Below are 22,727 nucleotides of genomic sequence, written 5' to 3'. Positions count from 1 at the left end.
CAACAGAGAGCGGAAACCGAGAGCTGCGTTTGCCCCCCCCCCCCCGAGGTTTTCAAATCCTGCTCTTGGGCACCAGAAAGTTTTCCTGTGGAAACTGAACAATTTCCAGTGCAATTTCTTTGTGCATATGACCCAAGTTTGCACTGGACCCCCCCCAAAAAAAAGCTCACATCACTACCCAACCTTAGAAGGCTGCTGTGCAGGTGGTGTGAGATAATGAATTCAAATTCAATCTGCTATGTTAGGTTTAGTTGGCTAATTGCACCTACTGACTAGTTTTTAGGTTTGCTGTAGCAGAAAGCCAATGTATTGTGGGCTGCTGCACCTTCTTTAGCAAACTGCCTTCAAAAATGAAAGGGGGGGGGAAAGCTTGTCAGCTCTTCAGACTTCTTCTGTTTTTAAAATACTGTGCAGGCTTTTTTTTTAAGGGGGTTTGAATTCCAACTTACTGACTTTTAAAAAAAAGATAATACTGCAACTCTCAAAACGGGAAGAAAACACATGAGGATGCTGTTTCACAGCACAGCCTCTTCTGCATGGCAGCTTGCTACTGGCCAGATACTGTAAATGTCAGTTGTTCTTCAACAGCTAAAAACAGGTTGTGGCTCTTGAAGGGTCTTTGGAGAAGGCTGGCGTCTGCTTGATTGACGGGTGACTTGTGTTGCCTTGGGAGCCGCAAGCTGAACATGTGATGCCTCTGGAGCAAAGCATTTTAATTTCACAGCTGTGCAACCATTTAAAAACCCCTTCGTTCCAAGTGTTGCACGAGAGCTCTTTCCCGGATGCACGTTTTATAAGGGCAGGCGAGGAGCAAGGGAAAGGGCAACGGATCTGGGCTGTGCTTTCCCCCCCTTACCTGATGTTCTAGCACAGGGATGGGCAGAAGGTAAATGAGGATCTACCTGTAGATCTCTTGGTGATTTGCAGTAAGTAGATCACCAAAGGCATCTTGACTCCCAGTTGTTTAAATGACTTTTCCCACCAAAATCAAGAAAAGGAACTAGGAGGTGGACCTTTGTGTAAAAGGCAGGATTGTGATCTCAATTCAGTTCCAGTACCACAGACAAACATCTAGGCTCAGAATGTTCACATGGCCCCCTGTTCTTTGGATGAAGCGTGGTATGCTAATAATAATAATAATAATAATAATAATAATAATAATAATTAATTTTTCTAACTCTGACTGGCAGAAGTTGCAGCTGATGGTTTTTTGTTTTACTAGAACCCCATTAAGGCTAGCCCCTGATATAATTAGTTTGGAACATACTGTAGGTGGTTGTTGCAGAGATAACTCTGCCCCAGGAGATGTGCTGTGCCTGAGAAAGTGGCCTAAGACGAAAAGACTCAACCTGGGGGACTCCCCCCCTCCCCAGAACCTGGGATTGAGGGGGCAATTCCCATCTCTTGCGGGGGTGCAATTAGTGCCAGCATCGTCCGTTAAGAGTTTGGGTGTAATCTTCGATACCTCCCTCTCTATGGAGGCGCAGAATACAGCTATAACAAAGGCGGCATTTTTTCATCTCCGCCAAGCTAAGCAGTTGGCTCCTTATCTCTCTCGCCCTGACCTAGCCACTGTGATCCACGCAACGGTCACCTCCAGACTGGATTATTGTAACTCGCTCTACGTGGGGCTGCCCTTGAGATTGACCCAGAAACTCCAGCGGGTGCAGAATGCCGCGGCGAGACTCCTTATGGGGTCTTCGCTGCGAGATCACATTCATCCGGTAATATACCAGCTGCACTGGCTCCCGGTGGAGTACAGGATCAGGTTTAAGGTGCTGGTTTTAACCTTTAAAGCCCTATATGGCCTAGGACCCTCGTACCTACGGGACCGCCTCTCCTGGTATGTCCCACAGAGGAACTTACGGTCTGCAAATAAAAACATCTTGAAGATCCCAGGCCACAGAGAGGTTAGGCTGGCCTCAACTAGAGCCAGGGCCTTTTCGGCCGTGGCTCCAATCTGGTGGAACGCTCTGTCACAAGAGACTAGGGCCCTGCGGGACTTGACATCTTTCCGCAGGGCCTGCAAGACAGAGCTGTTCCACCAGGCCTTTGGTCAGGGCGCAGCCTGACCCCCCTCCTCTGGCAATCTGCACAGAATTTTGCTTAATGGTTGCCATCAATTTGATTTTAATTAATTTTTATAATGAAATGTTTTTAGAATCGTTGGATTATTTTGATTGTTGTTAGCCGCCCTGAGCCCAGCTTCGGCTGGGGAGGGCGGGATATAAATAAAATTATTTTTATTTTATATTATTATTATTATTATTATTTTATTATTATTAATATTATTATTATTTTAAACTGCAAAGGCAGAGATTGACCATGGGACCTTCTTTCTTCAAATGATGTGCTTCCCCACTGAACTGTTTAGTTGCAGGCTGGAGTACAGCGGTAGAGTTGCATGCAGAACATCCCAGATGCAATTCCCAACATCTCCAGTTGGGAAGCATGTGCGTGCACATGCTGTGGCCTGAACCTCTAGAGAATTGCTGCCGTTCAGTGTAGACTGTACTGCGCCGGATGAGTATGTGCCATGTTATGAAAGGGACTAGAGGCTATTTAATGTACTCAAGTTATATCTGTGAAAAGACTCTCATAGTGCAATTGATGAATGCTTTTGGCTTAATTGGAAGGTATGGGCAATTCCAAAGGATCAGAATGAAGGGAACATGTCCTGTTCCCCACCACCACCATAAGTTCTCACACACATGTGTGCACACACCGTGTTCCCCCATTGGTTAACCTCTCTGCTCACTTGAAGGCACTCTTCCCATACAATTGCAGTCACGAACAGGAAGTTCATGACCGCAACACTAAGGACTCAGCTACATTAGTCAAAATGTGTTATAAACATGTAACACCAGATGGCACTGTTGAGCACAAAACCTTTCTGTACGATTTTACATAGGGTTTTTTTCTTTAATCATAACAGTTTAATTTATGACATATTTATAGTGTTTTCCCTGTTTGTAGATCCACCCTAAGCACTCTTGCAGGAAACCTAACTGCATCAAAATCAGGCAGAACTTACTTCAGAGAAAATGTGCTTAGGATGAGAACATTAATGTGAAATTATTTCTGCTTCAGAAAACCGAACAATAATACAACGTTAAAACAGTAGAGTTGCAGTTTTTTAAAAAACAAACCCTGCAGCAGTGTTAAAGATCTAGAAGATTTGCACAAAAAAGAACTTGGGAGAAGATGAAATTCAGTCATAGGCAAGCCTTCCTGGAGAAACCATGAAAAAGGATAAATGGTGCTGCTACTCAAAGCACCCTGTTCCTGATAAGATATTCGTGGTCCAAGGGATTTTGCTGCTTGAGACAGAGAACAGTCAAGGTGTGTATTGCCCAAGGCCAGGTTCATGCAGGAGGAAGTAGAGCTTTAGACCCCCAGGACCCCCAAGCGCTGGAGGGCTTTGGTGGTTAATTGACTTTGATGGCCATTGAGTCCTGCAGTAGGGAGCCAAGGGGCAAGTGGGACCCAGAATGTAACTTTGGTTTCTGATTAACTTTGTTGTCAGTTGGCTGGGTTCTTCTTTTCCAAGTAAATGCCTCTCCATTAAAGCTGGTTTCGAGAAGTTTCAGTTGGTGAATTGCCTGCCTTCTGACTGATGAGTTGCTTAGTTAGTCTGTTTAGATTTAAATGTCCACAGCAAAATCTCAGTCTTGTTCCCCCTGGAGTTTTGTTTTTGTTCATTTTGCTTCTGAGATGTGGAAGGAAGTGCGAGGCATTTTTGTGTTTCAGAAACCAAAGCAGCCGCTCGTTGTTGGAAAGAGAAGCTGTCTTCCATTGATTTTTTCATCTCCTGAAGCAGCAGCATTGAAAGATCCCGGGGGGGGGGGTCAGGGGGACCCATCGATTAAACCAGCTAAAAGCTTTATTTGTCTTCTGATTGAAATCATTAGCAGCTTCCAACTCTGCTCCCCATTCAAGCGAGATGTGGGCGGACTTGATAAAGTAGCAGTCTATGTCTGTTTTCTTTGCCCTAAACTTGTATCCTTCAGCTTTTTACGTCCTAGATGCACCCAGACATGCACTGGGGGCCTTAATTCTATTTTTATTAATCGTATATTTGTATAGCTGTATTGCTGCTGTTGTGATTTGCCTTAGATCAGGTCACAGCCCAGTAGAGCAGACAGCAGGAGTTGCCTCTCTCCACTTACCACGGGCCAACTTTTACAGGTGAGCAGGGCCACCCTCCTGTCAGTCACCTGACTTCACATGTTGCCAGGTAACCTGTTTTGAGACTTGCACAGCACTGCGTATGGAGCTATGTAAGCCCCAACAAAGCTAATCTTTGAGTGTTGTATGGTGCCCCGTTCAGGTCCCTTTGGTCCACCGCATATAGGACATTGGGACGCAGGTGGCGCTGTGGGTTAATCCACTGAGCCTAGGACTTGCCGATCAGAAGGTCGGTGGTTCGAATCCCTGTGATGAGGTGAGCTTCCATTGCTCGGTCCCAGCTCCTGCCAACCTAGCAGTTCGAGAGCACGTCAAAGTGCAAGTAGATAAATAGGAACCGCTCTGGCGGGAAGGTAAACGGCGTTTCTGTGCCCTGCTCTGGTTCGCCAGAAGTGCCTTAGTCATGCTGGCCACATGACCCAGAAGCTGTACGCCGGCTCCCTCGGCCAGTAAAGCGAGATGAGCGCCGCAACCCCAGAGTCGGTCACGACTGGACCTAATGGTCAGGGGTCCCTTTACCTTTACCTAGCTTGGCCAAAATGGCTCTGTGAGCCAAAAGGGGACGACTGAGGGGGGCTTAATCTGGCCTGCAGACTGGATGTTCTACCCCGCACTCTGCAGTAGAAGATCCTTTCCCACCAGTCAAAGACCATTGGCTTAAGCCAGCCAGGTAACCTCATTCTGTGGAGTACAGAGTTATCCAGCCTCTGGGAATGAGGCCTACTTGGGTTCTTCCAAATCACCAAAGAGCTTGTTGGTTTTTCTCAGCAGAAACAACGGAAACATCTGCCTGCGTCAGTTTTGGGAGGTTTCAGTTTCCTGTGCTTTTTACTCTGCGCAGCCAATTATTGTCTGTGGTTGGAAATGGTCTCTGGCTGCTTCCCGGAGGGCGCACTTGTGATAAGTGCGTCACATCCCAAACCCCTCTCCAAGCAAAGTGACACTGGCTTTTGTCCAAGGCACCAGCAAACGCTTCTGCCCAAAAGCGTCCTTAAGAAGTGTTTTCTACTTTCTCAGCTGGCGCTGCCGGTTGGGAGGCCCCATTATGCCAACTGGAGGGTTTCATTGTATAATACTTGTTGTTCCACGTGGAAGTGAGCGCGAGTTGCTGGCAAGGAGTCCTGTTCCTGTAAGAGGGAGAAATGGTTGCTGTTTAGCCAACTGGAGGCTGGCCTTGTTTTGTTTTTAAAAAGGATGTGCGCTATGATGCAGCCCCCCCCCCCAATATCCTATATTCTTCCTTCCTCCAATAAAATATAGAACATTTTAAAGGAACCAAATGTGATTCATTGAAGCATAGAATTCTAGAGCAGGAATGTGACGCAGAGGTCATATAATCCAACCCCCTAAATCATTGATTGCCAAAAATGCAGACAGCCTCCTTCTGGGCATTTTAACCATTTTAACATCTTTTATTGTGTTAATGCTTAATTACCTTGTCCTCAGTTTATCTGGTGGCGATTGGGCTTTGGGGCTCTAAAGGGCTTCTTATATTCTCTAGCTCTGTAGTACTTGGACTCCGCTGTGTTTTATTAAAAGATGGATTTGCTGTTTTATGTTTTGTTTTGTTTTTTTACATTTTATAAACACAAACACACACACACAGACAAAGACAACACATATAAAATTTCGTATCCTTACTTTCCTAACCCCAGTTCTTGACCTCCCCCCACCCCCCTTCATACATCCTAATTCAATTAAATTAGCTCAGCAAGTTCATATCTCTCATCCTTTACATATTATTATTATATATATATATTTTTAAAGAAATACTTAATTCTTATTACTTGGCCAGATTTTACTTATCCAATTTTCTTATAAATATTAAATCCTTTTCTAAGGTCGACTCAAATTCCTTCCACGAATTTCCCTTTTATCTTCAAAATAGGTCATAATAATCAAACACAAAGGTCATAAACATTTTTTTAAAAAAAAAATTCTTCCCCCCCCCCCCGCCCCGGTTTCTGTCCCTTCCCAATGTCCCCATGTCCACAAAAACAGTTTTTAGCCTGGATTCCTCACATCTGAGGCCTTTAAATCTCTGTCAGTCTCTCTCTGCCGATTTTGTTGGTAGCCCTCTTTGTTGGTCCTCGGGTCTCGAAGGAGTTCTAGCTCAGTCTCGTCAGATTTTCTTCCATCCAAAGTGCTTGGTACCAGCTGCTGCGAAAGGTCAGCTAATCTTCCATACTCAAAGAGGAAGCCCCAATCATATTTCTTGCTTCTTTTAAATTCAAATATTCCAAGTGTTCCAGGGGCTTCCTCCCTCCTCTTTCGCATCCTTCGCAGATTTGTAATCCAAAGGTCTTCTTCTTTATGTTCTGACAATGTAGGCTTCTGGTTGGTACTCTCCATCTGTACTGGCCCTTGTTCCCTCTCCTCCTGTTCCGAAGTTATCTCTTCTAATTCAGCTGTAGATTTTTTCCCGGTCAAATCCATTGTGCATTCAGCAGAGTCACTTATTTTAGAGTTCAAGGTTATAAGTTGTTTACTCATAGCCGTAGTCTGCTCCTGCAACTTTCCCACGAGAAAAAACATTCTTTCTATCTCTGCCTGTAGTTTTCCATCTGCAGCCATTGTAGTGTTTCAATGTTTCCCTAGGGGGATTCTGGTTACTTAATCGTTTTTTCCCAACAGTCCGTTACTTTGTTATTTCACTACTTTATTCCCAACCAGTTTAATTCAAATATAACAAATTTAGTCCAGAAAGGTGTTAAATAATAAAATTTTTAACTTTCACTGCCCGTTTGACAGCTCCTTTGACAGCTGTCAAACTCCTTGTTCCTTTTTCTCCAGCTCACATACAGGACACTCCCGGGTCTGGGGGGGGGGGGGGGTTAGACAAAGACTTCTAAAATTCCACTCTTACTCTCCAGCACAAATCTTCTTCTGTCAAATTCATGAAAATATTATCTTTTAAAAAACACCAAAAAGAAAAAACTCTCCACCTTAGTTCTCCGATCCTTGCTTTAAATCTTCTGTAAGCAGGGGGGTGCGGACTTCCCTTTAGCGCATCCCCCGATCGTACCGAATTCAAAGGTTAAAATTTTAAAGTCCAAATTCCATTTTACTCACGGATTAATTAAAGTCCGAATTTCAGGGAAGAAAGTCAGCGGTCTCCGGCCATGGCTCGCGGCTTCGCTCCACTGCAGTAGCGGTCCACTCACAGCACCACGCCGCTCCCCGTACCCTCTCCGCAGCCTTTAAAAAGGCTCTTCGTGAGTCGGGGGGTGCTTTAGGTGCCCGCCGAGTCACCAAGTCCGCAGGCTTCAGCGCCTGCGGTTTCTGAGGGTCCCCGCGTCGCCGTCGCGGTAGAACCCTTCTCCAGCGGAGCCGATTCCCTCCGGAGCTCGGAGGGAATCCGCCATTAACCAGATCGCGCTAACCCGGAAGTCTGCTGTTTTATGTTTTGATCAGTGTTTTGTCTATGTCACCTGGTAGTTTCGGCACATGGCAACTAATAAATTGTAGTCCCCTATATATTTTGGAAAGTGATTTGTTTCTCTGCTCACTATGCGTTTGGACAACTCCTGAGTTAAAACCATGTTAAAACCATGATGGGATGTGCAACTTCAGTTTCAAGCTCCAGATCAGAGATTGTTTAAAAAATACAGTGGTACCTCGGGTTAAGTACTTAATTCGTTCCGGAGGTCCGTACTTAACCTGAAACTGTTCTTAACCTGAAGCACCACTTTAGCTAAAGGGGCCTCCTGCTACGGCCGCGCCGCCGAAGCACAATTTCTGTTCTCACCCTGAAGCAAAGTTCTTAACCTGAAGCACTATTTCTGGGTTAGCGGTGTATGTAACCTGAAGTGTATGTAACCCGAGGTACCACTGTATTCTTTTCTCCTCCATATAACAAGTTATATTTGTTACGCAAAAATTATATTCCCATTCAACAAAACTAGTGACTTACTGCTCACCCAATGTCAATATTTATTACCCAAATTACATACAGTTGCCTTTTAAGGTTTCATCTTATCTAATTTCATCCTTTTTAACACGTTTCTTAATATATTCTGTTATTTTCTTACACTCCAAATCCCATTTCCAGTCTTGTTTAAAAGATTCCAAAGTTGTATCTTTTATCAGTGCCACCAGTTTTGCTCTCTGCATGTTCCAAGATTTTCACCAGCCATTCTTCCTTTGAAGCTGTTCTCTACTTCCATTTCTGTGCATTGTGAATCCTTGCCACTGTAGGCACATACATAAATACCGTTGAGGCTTTCTTTGGGATTTCGCTGTCTAGTATCCCCAGCAAGGAGGATTCTGACCTCACTTTTAAAAAAATCTTATTTCATTATATATCATGTCCCAAAAGGCCTTTGCTTTCCTGCAGGTCCACCTCATATCATAGAATGACGCCTCACAGTCCTTACATTTCTAACACCTGTTCGATCCATTTTTGTACATTTGAGTTGCTTCTTTGGGGTTAACTACCACCTAGATATCATCTTGCAATAGTTTTCTTTTAAGGCATAACATGCGGGAAATTTCATTCCTCTTTTCCAAAGCTTTTCCCAGGCAAAAATCCAAAAATATTGAAGGAAAGTTTTGGAGGCGTTATCTACAACAACTTCACAAGTGGTTATCCTGTCTGCAGAATTGGCCCTTGTGCATCTGTTCAAAGACTAGAATAGAGAACCTAAACACCATGAGCAGATTTTGCATTTCCTTTTGGCTGCAAGGGCCACCATTGCACATTTTTGGAGGAAGTTTAAAACCAGAATCTGAAGTATTGGTATCAGCAGATCTACAGAAATTATTTGTTTGTTATTCCCTTAGCTATTACAAAATACATAAAACAGAATAAAAACCGGAATAGAATATATGACACAGTTAAAATAATTATTCAAACCAGACATTCTGCCAGATAAGAGTTTGCTCCCCTGAAGAATTTAACTTGTCATTCCCACAAATTTTCTCCTTCCCGACTGCCACTCTAGAAGCAAAACAGACCACTTTTTCAGAGGTATAGGGGTGACCTGTCCCCTAATAAAAAGTTAAATCAAATATCCAATCTGTCTCTCAACTGAGAGATGTAAATCTTTAAACAAGACTGCTCTTAAGTGCTCATAGATTGGACAAACCAGTAAGTAGTGGGGTAAATCTTCAGGCACATTACCCCACATGGGCAAACACTCTCTTCATAGGGCATCTGGCGATAACGTGGAACCACAGAGCTGTAAAGGCTTTCCTCCATTTCGCATTTGAGATGCTGATTACCGTATATTTTGCTCTATAAGACTCACTTTTTCCCTCCTAAAAAGTAAGGGGAAATTTGTGTGCATCTTATGGAGCAAATGCAGGCTGCGCAGCTATCCCAGAAGCCAGAACAGCAAGAGGGATTGCTCTTTCACTGCACAGCGATCCCTCTTGCTGTTCTGGCTTCTGAGATTCAGAATATTTTTTTTCTTGTTTTCCTCCTCCAAAAACTAGGTGCGTCTTGTGGTCTGGTGCCTTTTATAGAGGGAAAAATACGTACATATTGAGGGGACTGAGGTCAAGGGATCTGAATGGGTAGTTTGGCATACAAAGCACATTTGGAGAAGCTCGCATACTAAAATGAAGGTATTGTGCAAGCAAAGGGAACATGGCCCATTTCTGTCAATAAGGCAGTGGCGTAGCATGAGTTGCCAGCACCCGGGGCCGCGCGGAGGTGGGAGGGAGGCAACCAGACAGAGTACACATGCACATTCAACTGTCTAATGGTGTCCATGTCCCCCAGGAGATTGTAGCCACAGAGATAAGGGGAGGAAAGAGCTGTTCTGTTGTCTGGAGAAGTCACTTTCTGGTTTGCATGGAAAAGAGAATTGACTTTGATTCAGGATCGGGAGGGGGGGCACTTAGTTTTGAAATACTTTGAGCCTGGCTTGTGCTCTTGTGGTATTTTGCAAATAAAAACTTAATAAAGATCATTTATATGTATGTATAAAAGTTTTCTCATGATACAGTTACAGATAGGTAGCCGTGTTGGTCTGCCATAGTCAAAACAAAATAAAAAAATTCCTTCCAGTAGCACCTTAAAGACCAACTAAGTTAGTTCTTGGTATGAGCTTTCGTGTGCATTCTGAAGAAGTGTGCATGCACACGAAAGCTCATACCAAGAACTAACTTAGTTGGTCTTTAAGGTGCTACTGGAAGGAATTTTTTTATTTTGTTTTTTCTCATGATAGTTCCTGAAATCAAAGAGCAGATTTTGGAAGATGTTTGGGTAAAACTGGGTGCCATTTTGAATCGCCCTGAAATCTTTTGATGAAGGGTGGTATATAAATCAAACAAACAAATAGGAAGTATTAATTTTAAAGGCATTTTTTTAAAAAAAGGGCAACTGATTACTGCTCAACTCAAGAACGTAATTATGTTGGGAAACGCCTTGGATGAAAAAGGTTTCCACTTGCTGCTTGAAAGCCAGTTGGGAGGATGGCAAGCAAACTTCCCTGGGCAGGGAGTTCCATAGTTCCAAGAAGGCTCCCTGTTTGTTTTGCCACCTTCTTACACTTCCGGCAGTAGTATTCCATAAATGAGCAATCTCCTGGCATTTACTTAAGGTTTCCAGGCTGTTTGGAAGTCCAGGAGATGCCGTGCTAGAAACTTACAAAGCAAAACCTTGCCCCCTCCTGTTCCACCCTCCACCAGGAACTCCCTGCCTTGCTGGATGGGCAGGAGGGGCCCTTGTGGAATGCCAAATATTCCCTCTCTGCACTGGGAGGGGCACTTCCTTTGATAAACCCAGCTTCTGTGCCAGCTCTGGCGAAAGAGACAATTCTTAGCCCTTCACTGTGGAGCTTTCAAAGCAGACGGAGGTTGTGTTGAGGGATGATGGGAAAGTATTCCTTAAGTTTGCTTGATGTGTGGCTTCCTTTGCAGAAAGCAGCCTTTGCCAACCTGGTGCCCTCCAGATGTTTTGGGACTGCAGCTGTGCTGGCTGGTGGGAGTTGTAGTCCAGGCTGGCAAATGCAGTTGGGCACAAGAGAAAGGACATGGCGTGGAAGATGGTTGGGTGTGGTATCTTCTGAGGCGCAGTGCAAGACACGTGTGAGAGCCTCTTTCAACTATGTAAATATCCTCCTTTCTGTCAACTCAAAGGGGAGGGAAGTCCCAACAGTCTTCTCTCCTGCCACTGGCCAAACTGCAGCCTCTTTGGAACGTGGCATGCCTCCACGCCAGGCTCTGGCACAGCCCAGGTTTCATGCTGTGGCCTGGATGTGGCCCTTGAGGCCCCTTTTCTTGGCCCTCCAGACTCCCCGCAGGCCACGCCCTTTGCTAGCTCTGCACTGGACCTTCCTTGAGTGCTTCTCCCAGGCTGGAGTGTGTCTTTGAGCTCTGACAATTCCTCTCACTTGCCCAAATGGACAGAGAGGCATGCGTGGAAGCTGGCCTGCTGGACAAAGGTAGGGCCGGCCCAGGACATGCTGGCGCCTGAGGCAAACCACCAAATGCCTTCCTCCCTAGGAAGAAGAGGTGAGGGAAGATGTACATCAAGAACAAGGGAGGAATAAAGATGTACACCGTGAACATGGATGGGAGGAAACCAGCAACGCTTCTTATTGGCCAAGAGGCCTCTGTAGAGGCAGCATGGCGGAGGTTGCAGAGTAGGCGGCCGACCAGTTTCCAAATTGTTTTTATTTATTTTTCCAAATTTTACGAAATCAGCCACAAATTTAATACAATTTTTCCAAAAATTGGTCTCCCACACTCCGTTCCTGGTGCATCCAAGGTTTCCTCTTGTTGCTGTTTTATTCTCCTAGTTGTTTCTAGTACACATTCCATTATATTACCATCTTTACTTTTCTTTTAAAAAAAACTTATTTATCCTTAATCATCAGCTATCTCCACAACATATTGGGAATGATTCGTGTTCTTCTATCCTTTCTGGATGTCTCATGACCACATTATAAAGTTGTTGTGTTCCATGTTATAAACCAAACACAGCCAGGAGTTGCATCTTTCTGTTTCCCAATGCCTTCCTTAGCAATAAAACAATTCAGTGTGGTGCAAACAAATTGTTAGCCTGAAATCATGCCCCCGAGAAAAAGGTTTGAGAACCCCTGGCTTGGGTCCAAGGGCTGAACTGCTGTTAGGATGCTCTGTGACCTGTTGCCTTTTCTCTTCCCTGCCTCCCAGGTGGCCATGGTGGAAGTCCAGCTGGATGCTGACCACGACTACCCACCGGGGCTCCTGATTGCCTTCAGTGCCTGCACGACGGTGCTGGTGGCCGTCCACCTCTTCGCCCTGATGGTCAGCACCTGCATCCTCCCAAACATCGAGGCCGTCAGCAATGTCCACAACCTCAACTCGGTCAAGGAGTCCCCCCACGAGCGCATGCACCGCCACATCGAGCTAGCCTGGGCTTTCTCCACCGTCATTGGGACTCTGCTTTTCCTGGCTGAGGTAGTCCTCCTCTGCTGGGTGAAGTTCCACCCATTGAAGAAGAAGAGCCCCGTCGAAGGCGGGAAGCCCAGCAACGTTACTGAGAGCTTCTCTGCCGGCGAGGCTGCCGCCATCACCTCGACCTCCATCATGGTTCCCTTTGGGCTGATTTTCATAGTGTTTGCGGTCCACTTCTACCGGTCGTTGGTAACTCACAAGACAGACCGCCAGTTCCAGGAACTGAACGAACTGGCCGAGTTCGCGCGGCTCCAGGATCAGCTGGACCACAGAGGCGACACCCTTCCACCTCCGGGCAGCCATTTTGCATAGATACTCGAACTATGAAAGTTTTTTGTTGTTTTGTTTTTTAAAAGCCAGCCCAAATGTTTCTACTGTGCTCTGTTGACTCCCTTCTTCGTGAATTTGGCTGGCCTGGAAAGACACATTAGTAGTACTGCATCCTAGCTCTCTAGTGCTTTTTAAAAATAACAGTAATGATTCAATGGGCTGTTCTTGCAGTGTTTTGAAGGACTGGCACCCGGAGGTTCAGGTGCTGGAGAGAGGAATTTGGAATCTCTCCTCCTGCCGCCTCCTGTCCTGTGGTCCAGATCCTTGTCTTTCGACGCTGATTCATCATGAGGGGAAATGGACATTCTTTGCTGTCTGGTTGGGGGGTGGGCCTGTGGGGAGAAGGGAGGAAGTTGAGAGGTTTGTAAGGAAGTGCAGCATTTTACTTGACATGTTTAGTACCAACTAGCATTTGAGGGGGGGGGGATTGTTTGCTTGTCAGATCCATGTTGCAACAACCTGAATTCAAACCTGCCTGAGAGAATCGAGGAGCAGTCTTTTGTTTTTGGCATGATCCTGGGTTTCTTAAAATCCCAGGAGACAAGTAAGAAGTGGACACAGAGCTGTGTAGGCAACATCTCCCTGGAGGACAGAAAAGCTCTTAGCCAGAAAATTCAGTTTCCAAGTACCATTACTTTTGAGAGAGAGAGAGAGAGAGAGATTTCTAGGCTGCAGGATGAGCACCCTATTTAACTCTTCCGTTCACTTGAGTTGAAGCAGAATTGAATAGGAGAAACTGAGCACATTGGCTTTAAGTTAGCAGGATTTATACAGAATTTGATGTTCTTTCCTGAAAAACATGGGTTATCTTTGAACACATTTTGGCTTCTGTTTGTTTTAAATATATCCAGCTCATTTATATTCTAGGCCAGCACATCCTAACCGTACTTACCTTTGAGTGAGCCTCTTTGAACATAATGAGCTTACTTGCACACGAGCATAGAAGATTGTAGAACAGGGATGGAGAGACCTGGCCCTCTGGCTGTTTATTGGGTTCCAGCTCCCATCAGCCCCAGCCAGCACGGCCCAATGGTCAGGAAGGATGATGGGAGTGGGAGTCCAGTGACATCATCAGGAAGCCCCCAGGCTCCCACCCCACCCCTGGGTTATTGGGGAAAGTAAGAGGGATCCTTCCCCCACCCCGTGTTAGAATGGAGAATACCTTGGCAGCAAGAGCGCTGCCCCTGGGGCAGAAGTTAATTGTTCCCTTCATTAAGGCATTTGCATTTTGGAAGTGCCCCAAATTCCTTTTGAGTCTTGTTGCTTGGCGGTTTTGTTATGCTAGAACTTTTATACAGGACTCTTGCAGTGGCAGCTAGTAATGGCATCACTTGACCACCACGGCAGCTGCGCTGCAAATATCAACCGTTTTCACTGCCTTGGTTAAAATAGCCTTGGCAAACTGGTTCTGTTTCTGTAGTCTTTGCAGACCCTTGGTCCTGTGCTCCCACTCCCCCCCCCCCCCCCGTAGACCCAAGGCCCTTGTTTTACTTTGGGAGAAAGTGTGTTTGGCTTACGAGCCAAAGTGTTCTTCTGCCTGTTCCTGAGGGCCAGGCTCCGCTCCCAGCATGGCTTCCCTGGGAACACTATAACCCAGAATTGAACACTGTTGTTGTGAGTCATGTTGGGGATTTGAAACACAGTGTTTCATTTAAAGCAAAGAAATAAATGCAGGAAACTACCTTGTCACTGGGCAGAGTAGTTTTCAGTTTAGCCCCCTCTTCCTGGCAACAGCTTTCCAGAGTCCCAGGGTTTCAAACAGAAGTCTGCCAGTCCCAGATGGCGGGGATTGATGCTCTGCCACTGAGCTAAGGTCATTGGACCTATGTACATGGTGCTTTAGAGAGCCCTGGGTAGGCAGGGCCCCATTGCCACGGGGCTTTTTAGCCCAAGATAGGCATGGGGAAACAGCAAGGAGGCCATGGTAAACAGGAAGAAAATATGAATATGTGATTGTTTCTGTTGCACATACTTGGTTACGGTAGGTATTGTGGGTTGTTCCCAAAGGTTTGGCTTAACCCCCTGATGACCCACAGCAACCCTCTTTAACATCTGGTGCCTTCCAGATGCTGTTGGACTGACATCTGGGTGTGGGTGGAGGCTGCCCTTACAGGATGGATCCCTTGTCAAATTCTGCCTAAAGCAATTCCTTAAAACCTTTTTTCCAGAGTGACCCATGTTCATGTATTGGCAGCAAAGCAACAAACGGTGTTGTGGCTGCCTAAAGCAACCAACACATTTATTATGACAGAAGCTTCCAGGAACTGCAGTCGGCTTCCTCAGATGCAAACCTGGTGTTTGCTTTGGTGTGTGCTGTGCCCTTTGAGGGCAGGAGGGAAGGAAGACAGTGGATGAGCTTTGTCTCCTCTCTCTCTCTCTCTCTCTCTCTCTCTCTCTCCCCCCCCCTCCAATTTACTGCTGGACTTAACAGGGTTTGCACTTTGAAGTGGAAGGTTTGGTGTTAAAATTACTGCTGGACTATCTGGGACTAATTAACTGCTGTTTATTTCTGCCTGGGATGCTTGAAAGACAGTTCTAAGTGGGTCTGGAGCAGCTCGTGGGGAGTTCCACTTTTTGTTTTGGGTCTGTTTTTTCTTCTCTTCCAAAGTGCCTTGCATTTCCCCTCGGCTCCTGAGGGTACAGGGTGGCTCTTGCTTTGGCAGTTTATTCCCGCAGCAGGTTAACTTGCAGAAGTGAAGCACTTTTACTACTGAAGTGAACGCTGGAGTAAAGCTGCTCTCCAGAGACTGTTGGACTACAGTCGGGGATAATGGGAACTGTAGTATCTAGAAGGCGTCAGGTTGAGGGAGGAAGTCTGCTGTAACCACAGATGTTTCTAAACCATTCACTTGGCTCCAGAAGTGAATATATATTAATTTTTTAAATATCTTGGGGAAATGTTTGGATCAACAAATGGTTCCGAAATGAGAGTACCTAATTTATATATCATTTATATGCCACTCTTTAAAATAAAAATAATAACGAACGAATCAGATTCTAATGTGTAATTTGGCGAAGGGAATCTGGCCTTCTAGATGCTGCTTGACTACAGCTGCCCTGCCCATTGGGCATTCTGGCTGGTTCTGGCAGGAGTTGGAGTGCATCCGCATCTGGAGGGCCACATGTTCCCCTTCCCTGCCGTAAGGGCCGTGGTTGGAATCTGAAATCTACTAGCTGTATTTTTTTCTTCCTTATGCAACCTCTTCTGTGGTGTCTTGGAAAATATTTTCAGGTTCTTTAGGAACATTAATCTTTTGGAACTGATGTGCGTTTACTTTTGGCGCATTGAAGTCTCTCTGTATAGAAGTGTTTATCAAGAAGGCTTTGAAATGTATTTTTGTGTTCTATTTTTATTTTATTCTTAAGGGGCAATCCTCATTGCTTCGTTTTTGGAGTGTCAAAACACTGCTGTGCTCAGAGTTCTTCTCTGGGCAAATCTCTTCAGTGCTTGTGATGGGAGCCTGGAATGCGGGATGTGTTTGAATTGGAGGGTTATTTCAGGATGTGTGTGTGTGTTATCAAAGTACTGTGTTCTTTGTGTGACGGCGTTGCATCTAGAAAAGGGGCGAGGAACCAGAAGCCCTCCAGATGTTGCTAAGCTACAGCTCCCATCATTCCTGACCCTTGGCTGTGCTGACTTGCTTACCTATTCTTTTTCTTTCTAAAGTCTCTATCCCTCATCGTTAACCATTTTTTTTTCACAAACAAAATTGCCCTCATCGCGATGAGAGAGATATTGGAAAATGCAAGAGTCGGATTTAGATAAAAGGTCCCCACCTGTACTAAAAAGGAGACCCCCTGTATTACAGTATGTGCATCTTCACTGAGCTAGTAAACTTCCCTATAGAGGGCTGGAAAAATACTTGAAATCAGTAGGTGCCAGCATCAATTTTTTATGTACACAAGTAGGGGAGGGGCCTTAGCTCTGTGGAAGAACACCTGCCTTGCATGCAGAAGGCTGCAGCTTCAATCCCTGACACCTCCAGGCGTTGCTGCTTAAAACCCCAGAGATCCTCTCCTGAGCAGCGTAGATCAGGGGTTCACAGACTCTGTTCAGGTGGTTCTGCAGCATGTCTGTGGCTTTGTGACTAAAGACAGGAGGCATCGCATTGAATATGTATTTTTATGGCTGCTTTTATTTCTTATATACTGCATTTTCTTGTATTACAATTTGCATTCTTTGGAATCAAATCGCAATACCATTAAATACAATATATAAGGGCAGGGAAAGAGGCAATAAAACTGCAAGTAAAACTCTTACAGCATTTAGCACAGTGCATTATGATTTCTACAACAGGCAGAAAAATCATGTCAAGATGTTCCACAATTTTCAAGGGAGCGGGGGACCACTGATGTAGACAATACAGAGCTAGTTGAAGTGACTCTTTCTGTGTTCTTTTAGAAGCCACCTGAACTCATTCCATTTCTCTCCCTCTCCTAGTGCTCTTCCGAGATTGTTTATTTTTTGCATTCATGACAATTTACCAACGAAGGCTGTTGTAGAATGTGGCTGGTGCTTGTGGGATCTGCTCTGTGGATCTCGCACATTCCTCTCCTAGGCTGGGTTTTGCAGAGAGAGCAAAAAGGGAGGAGATGAGCGCAGGCGGAGAAACCCTCCCCAGCAGAGCAACAGAGGGACGCTGCAGGTCTCATCCTACTCCCCAGACTCCCGTTACCCAAAAGGAGAAGCAGGTGCCCATTTTTATTTTTATTTTGCTAAACTTGCTGGTCGCCTGGCCCATCCCTTTTAGCGGCAATGAGAAATTGCAACAATGACCAGGAAACGGACCCCTCTTCCTTCCTCCAATCTGCAGGTTTTTAAAATCCTATCTCTATATCATCTGTGTAGCTGGGGGTTGAAGGAGTTTGGACAGTGTTATATATGCATTCTTTAGCTTCCTAAAGAGCTTAGGAGGAGCCATGTTAGCCTGCAGCAAACATAACCAAACGAGCAAGTTCACAGGACATGCAGCCCAGGAGGAGAGTTTGCACCCGCTTCGCTCTTCCCTGTCCTTTGTGCTGCCACGCCTTGAGCCAAGCCCAGGTTTGGCTGAGCATGTCACCCACACGGAGCCTTGGGGTTCAGCCCTCTTCTTGCTAACCATGACCTCTAGCCGAGAGCAGTAGGTCTGCAGCGAAATGGACCAGGGAGGAGGAAAGTGGCTGCTGGCTTCTTTCCAGGATGGAGAGACCTGCACGGTCTTGCCAAGCCAGCCAACAGCAGCCAGGTAGCTTAGAGATCTTTCAGACTACAGCTCTCACCAACTGCCAAGCCAACATGGCCAAGCGATTTCTTCACTGGTGCGAGTTGTGGTCCGAAAAATCTGGAGGGCAGCAGGTTGGGAAGGCTGTGCTCTGTACGACGCACTGCACCTTTTGAATTGGGTCACAGCCCTGTATCGTAAAACGTTTGACAGTTTAGTTTTGGTAGAAGCCACAAACCTGATGTTTGAAGAGACGGATACAGAGGGAAGAAATATATAATCTTTCTTCAGAGAGAGTCAAGGCAAAACAAGGGATGGATGTGGTTGTCTGGTACACATCTGTCCTCTGAAAAAGGATACGGCAGAGGGCTGTAGCCAGCAGTGTGTCAGTCTTTTGGCTTCACTTTAAAATAGTGATTAACTCCTGCTTTCCTTCTGCATGCAACGTATGTGTACCTACCTACCTACCTAGCCTTTTCATACACCTGTTAACTTTGAAGGTGCTGCAGGGACTTCTGTTGATTTCAGGAAGCCCCTTCCCCTCTTTCATGATGGATATTGGGGGGTGGGGGACAAAAAAGACTGATTTCAAGGTGCTGGATGAGCTCCCTTTTATACTGCAAGAAACCAGTGAGCCAATATGGGGTGTATTTTGAAGGTGTTGAGATCATCTTAATGAGCTCTGCCTTTCAGATTAAGGCTGCAACCTTTTTTAAAAAAGAAATGCAGGGTGTTTGGAATGCAGACTTCAACACAAAATCATAGTAGTTCTGTTGCTGTTCTTCATGCCATGTAGCAATGTTTTAACGGCCTATTTGCACAACTGGGCTTTCTTCAGGTGATGGTAAGCCTCTTTGGAGCTGAAACCCAACAGCAAAGCGAGTTGCAAAGAGCCCCAAGATAACTGGGGACTCTTGATTCTCCCCTTTGTTCACCTTGAGGTTGTTGCTGAATATATTGATAGTCAGCGGAACCTGGAATTTGCATCAGGTGCTTGGCACCCAAAGATGCTGCACCAAAGGGGTGATGCGAAAGTTGCTGCTTTATACAAGGCTAGCAATACACACAGCACCTGGGAACCTAGGTGCCTGGACATGCCTTGTTTTGAGTCAGACCTTTGGTCCATCTAGCTCAATATTGCCTGCTCTGGCTGGCAGTGGCTCTCTTTGCCAACCACCTGGCCTTTCCCATTTCCTGGTAATCTTTTAATTGGAGGCGCTGGTGATTGGACCTGTGACTTTGCCTATTCAAAGCCTGAGCTTGACAACAGCTATAATCAATATTTCTTCTACAAAAGGCTGGACCCTTCCTCTACTGAGAGCCATGCCCCCCCCCCCCCCGCATCCCTTTTGGCCCAGTGAAAGCTCACATCAAGAGCCAGCTGCCCATCAGTGATGGAGGTCCTCTGCTATTATTATTATTATTATTATTATTATTATTATTATTATTAAAGTTGTATGCTGCCCTTCATCCGAAGATCCCAGGGTGGTTCACAACAGAAAAATACAAAATGAGAATACAAAATACATAATAAAACAACAAAACAAACAGATTGAAAAAGCCCTAGAACGTTAATCAGCCAAATGCCTTGTTGAAGAGAAATGTTTTTGTCTGGCGCCTAAAAATATGTAATGAAGACGCCAGGCAAGCCTCCCTGGGGAGAGCGTCCCACAAGCAGAACTGCTACCCTCTGTACCTCTCAACGAGGCACGTGAAAAAGGGCCTCCCTGAATCCTGACCTGGTTCACCTGAAATTTATTTGGCACTGAGTTTCTCGCACACACCAGGCACCCCCTGGGTCACCCTTACTCCCAAGGCAGGGGATCTCTACACCAGGCTAGGCAGCCAAGACATTACAGCATTCGTGTCGCAGGAGTGGTTTAAAGCCCATCTGCTGCAGCTGCAATCCTGACCCCACTTACATGGGAGCATGCTCGAAAGATTTCACTGGGACTCAACTTCTGAGCAGATCTGGTTAGCAAACTGACATCACTAAATCCAGAATGAAGAGTACCTTGAAATCCTCTGTTGGAAGGACTGAGGCTGCAATCCTAAACATTTGACTGAGGCCAGATGCCCCCTGAATTCAAGATGACTTGGGGTCGTTCTGTAAGCTGTCCTGAAATGTAATGCAAAATCTGGGTTGGGGGAGTCTGTGGTGTTCCAGATATTGGACTCCAAGTCCCATCAGCTCCAGTCAGCAAGGCCAGTGGTCAAGGGCGATGGGAGTTGTAGTCCAGCAACAGCTGGAGGCCCACAGGCTCTCCGTCCCTGGTTCGCAAGGTCAAAGCAGTGGCTCTGGTGGTGCTTTTTAATAAGTCCTGTGCAAAATGTGCCTGGGCAGTCTGAGCCAGGAGGGGCAGAATCAGGCCCAGGGGCCAAAGGTAGGCTTCCAGAACAGGCTGTGTGGGCTCCCCACTGGCCCCACTCCTCACCCATCCTGCTGTGCTTTTGTCTGGCTGGAATATCCCCTTGAATGGTGAGAAAGCACCTCTGTTTGTTTGTTTGTTTGTTTGTTTGTTTGTTTGTTTGTTTGTTTTTGCGTGGATGGGAGGGAGGGGGAAAGGGGGTGTCCATGAGGAAATGCACTCCTTGGATTGGAAAGGTTTCTCCACTCCTGGTCTAGACAAACACATAGTTCTAGCCCTAATTAATCAATTAATTAATGAGTCATTATGATGGTAACTTATTCATAAATGTAACTCTTTTTACATGAGTGTATAGATGTGTTAGCAACGGGAGGAAAGAGATTTTTCAAATGTGCAAATTTTTATGAATTGATGGTTTTGCCAAAGATGGGGGGGGGGCATTCCTTTGAAAGTTCAGTGGGATTTTGTCAGCAACTTATCGCCATGTGCACAAATATTATTTGATGTATCTTGGGAAGGACAGAGTTGACAACTGTCGTAATAAGTAGACTTGGCTCTGCGATGCGTACTAGCTGGTTTGGGTGGGCTGGTTGCTTGTTTTTTAATCACTTTTCTGTTGAAGGATTTTTACCTATTCTAGTTTGAAAATAATTGCTAAGATGACTAAAAATGAAACTAGAAAATTAAAATTATTTTTCCAGTTTACTCTCTGTGCATTTTGTATGCAGTCTCTTTCTTCTGGGGAGGAATAGCTGGATTTTTCCCCTTTCTTTTGGGGGCTCATAATGTCCAGTGCTTTGCAGCTCAACAAAGGAGAGAGAATTTCTGCTGCTTTGTACATCACCATCAACTGGGCAGGGTGCTTGCAAATTAACTAAACGGGTATTAGAAGTCACCCCAGGACTGTCCCTACTGAACACCTTCATAATCCAGCTACTCTCAGCAGCCAGACACTGGAGAGACCTGTCAGGAGTAAGCATGGACCAATGGTACCAAATTGTATAGGAAACAGCCTTATTAGAAAAACTAACCAACAAACTGAAAATGACACAGGAATAAATAGAAGAGGACACCTTCACCCCAGTATGGCTCCCCTTTATCACACACACAGCCCAACAAGACAACAATAGGAACCCACCGACAGCATACAAATCAATCTGGCTTACCTCACTCAACAAGCCCCCCCCCCCCAATGCAAATAAACCCACACCCTGGGGCCCCAATCCCTCTCACTACCAACAAAATGTAATACAGTGGTACCTCAGGTTACAGACTCCGCTAACCCAGAAATAGTACCTCAGGTTAAGAACTTTGCTTCAGGATGAGAACAGAAATCGCACGGCGGTGGCAGCAGGAGGCCCCATTAGCTAAAGTGGTGCTTCAGGTTAAGAACAGTTTCAGGTTAAGAACGGACCTCCAAAACCAATTAAGTTCTTAACCTGAGGTACCACTGTAAACAAATAGTGAACCTACCAAGTTTTTCTTCTTGGAAAATCCATAAAGGTTTTGAGAACCACATTTTCCGAAGATCGTTGATAGAAATATGGGACAGGTATAAAAGCCTACTCGAACCAAAAACTCCGCACTGGTTATCTCCATTAGAGGTTATGAGTGTTAAAAAAATCAATATGAGAAGGAATTGGATTACATATGGAAATCTGATTGTTAAGGAAGGGGGGAAATGGAAAATGAAACCCTATGAAGAAGTAAAAGAGTATGTATATGATTGGTTGCATTATTTTCAAATAAATGAAATGTTTAAAAAGGATCTTAAGGAATATGGATTTGTAGAGAAAGATTCAAAATTTCAAATAGAAATAATAAATAATGAATATAAAATTCTATCTAAAATGTATAAGATATTGCTGGAATGGCATACAAAGGATGAAGAAGTTAAATCTGTTGTGATACAATGGGCCAGAGATTTTGGATATAATATACAATTTAATGATTGGATTAAATTATGGAATGAAAATATCAAATTTACCGCATGTACTGCGTTAAAGGAAAATGTTATGAAAATGATGTACAGATGGTATATTACACCGGTAAAACTTGCAAAAATGTATAAAACATGCAAGAAATGTTGGAAATGTAAAGAAAGGGGTGGTACTTTTTTACCATATGTGGTGGGAATGTAAGAAGGTGAAGAGCTTCTGGGAATTGATATATAATGAATTGAAAAAAATGTTGAAATATACATTTGTTAAGAAACCAGAGGCCTTTCTTTTAGGAATTATAGGAAATG

The 22,727-nt window shown here is 45.0% G+C and overlaps 1 protein-coding gene and 1 long non-coding RNA gene across 4 annotated transcripts in view; both read left to right on the top strand.

Annotated features, from left to right (window-relative positions):
- The window catches only part of LOC307204975 (calcium release-activated calcium channel protein 1), a 32,957-nt gene extending 11,773 nt beyond the window's left edge, over positions 1–21,184 (top strand). For all 3 annotated transcript variants that reach the window (XM_079957220.1, XM_079957219.1, XM_079957218.1), the window contains one exon: positions 12,313–21,184. In XM_079957220.1, the coding sequence (XP_079813346.1) occupies positions 12,319–12,888 (570 nt within the window). In that variant the 5' untranslated portion in view covers positions 12,313–12,318 and the 3' untranslated portion in view covers positions 12,889–21,184. The remainder of the gene's footprint in view (positions 1–12,312) is intronic.
- LOC307205073 overlaps positions 1–22,727 on the top strand; it is a 448,154-nt gene that overhangs the window by 243,358 nt on the left and 182,069 nt on the right. The gene's annotated exons all lie outside the window — the stretch shown is intronic.

Source organism: Podarcis cretensis, assembly GCF_951804945.1.
Source record: "Podarcis cretensis genome assembly, chromosome: 16".
Classification (NCBI taxonomy): Eukaryota; Metazoa; Chordata; class Lepidosauria; order Squamata; family Lacertidae; genus Podarcis; species Podarcis cretensis.
This window is presented reverse-complemented; position numbering and strand designations above follow the sequence as displayed.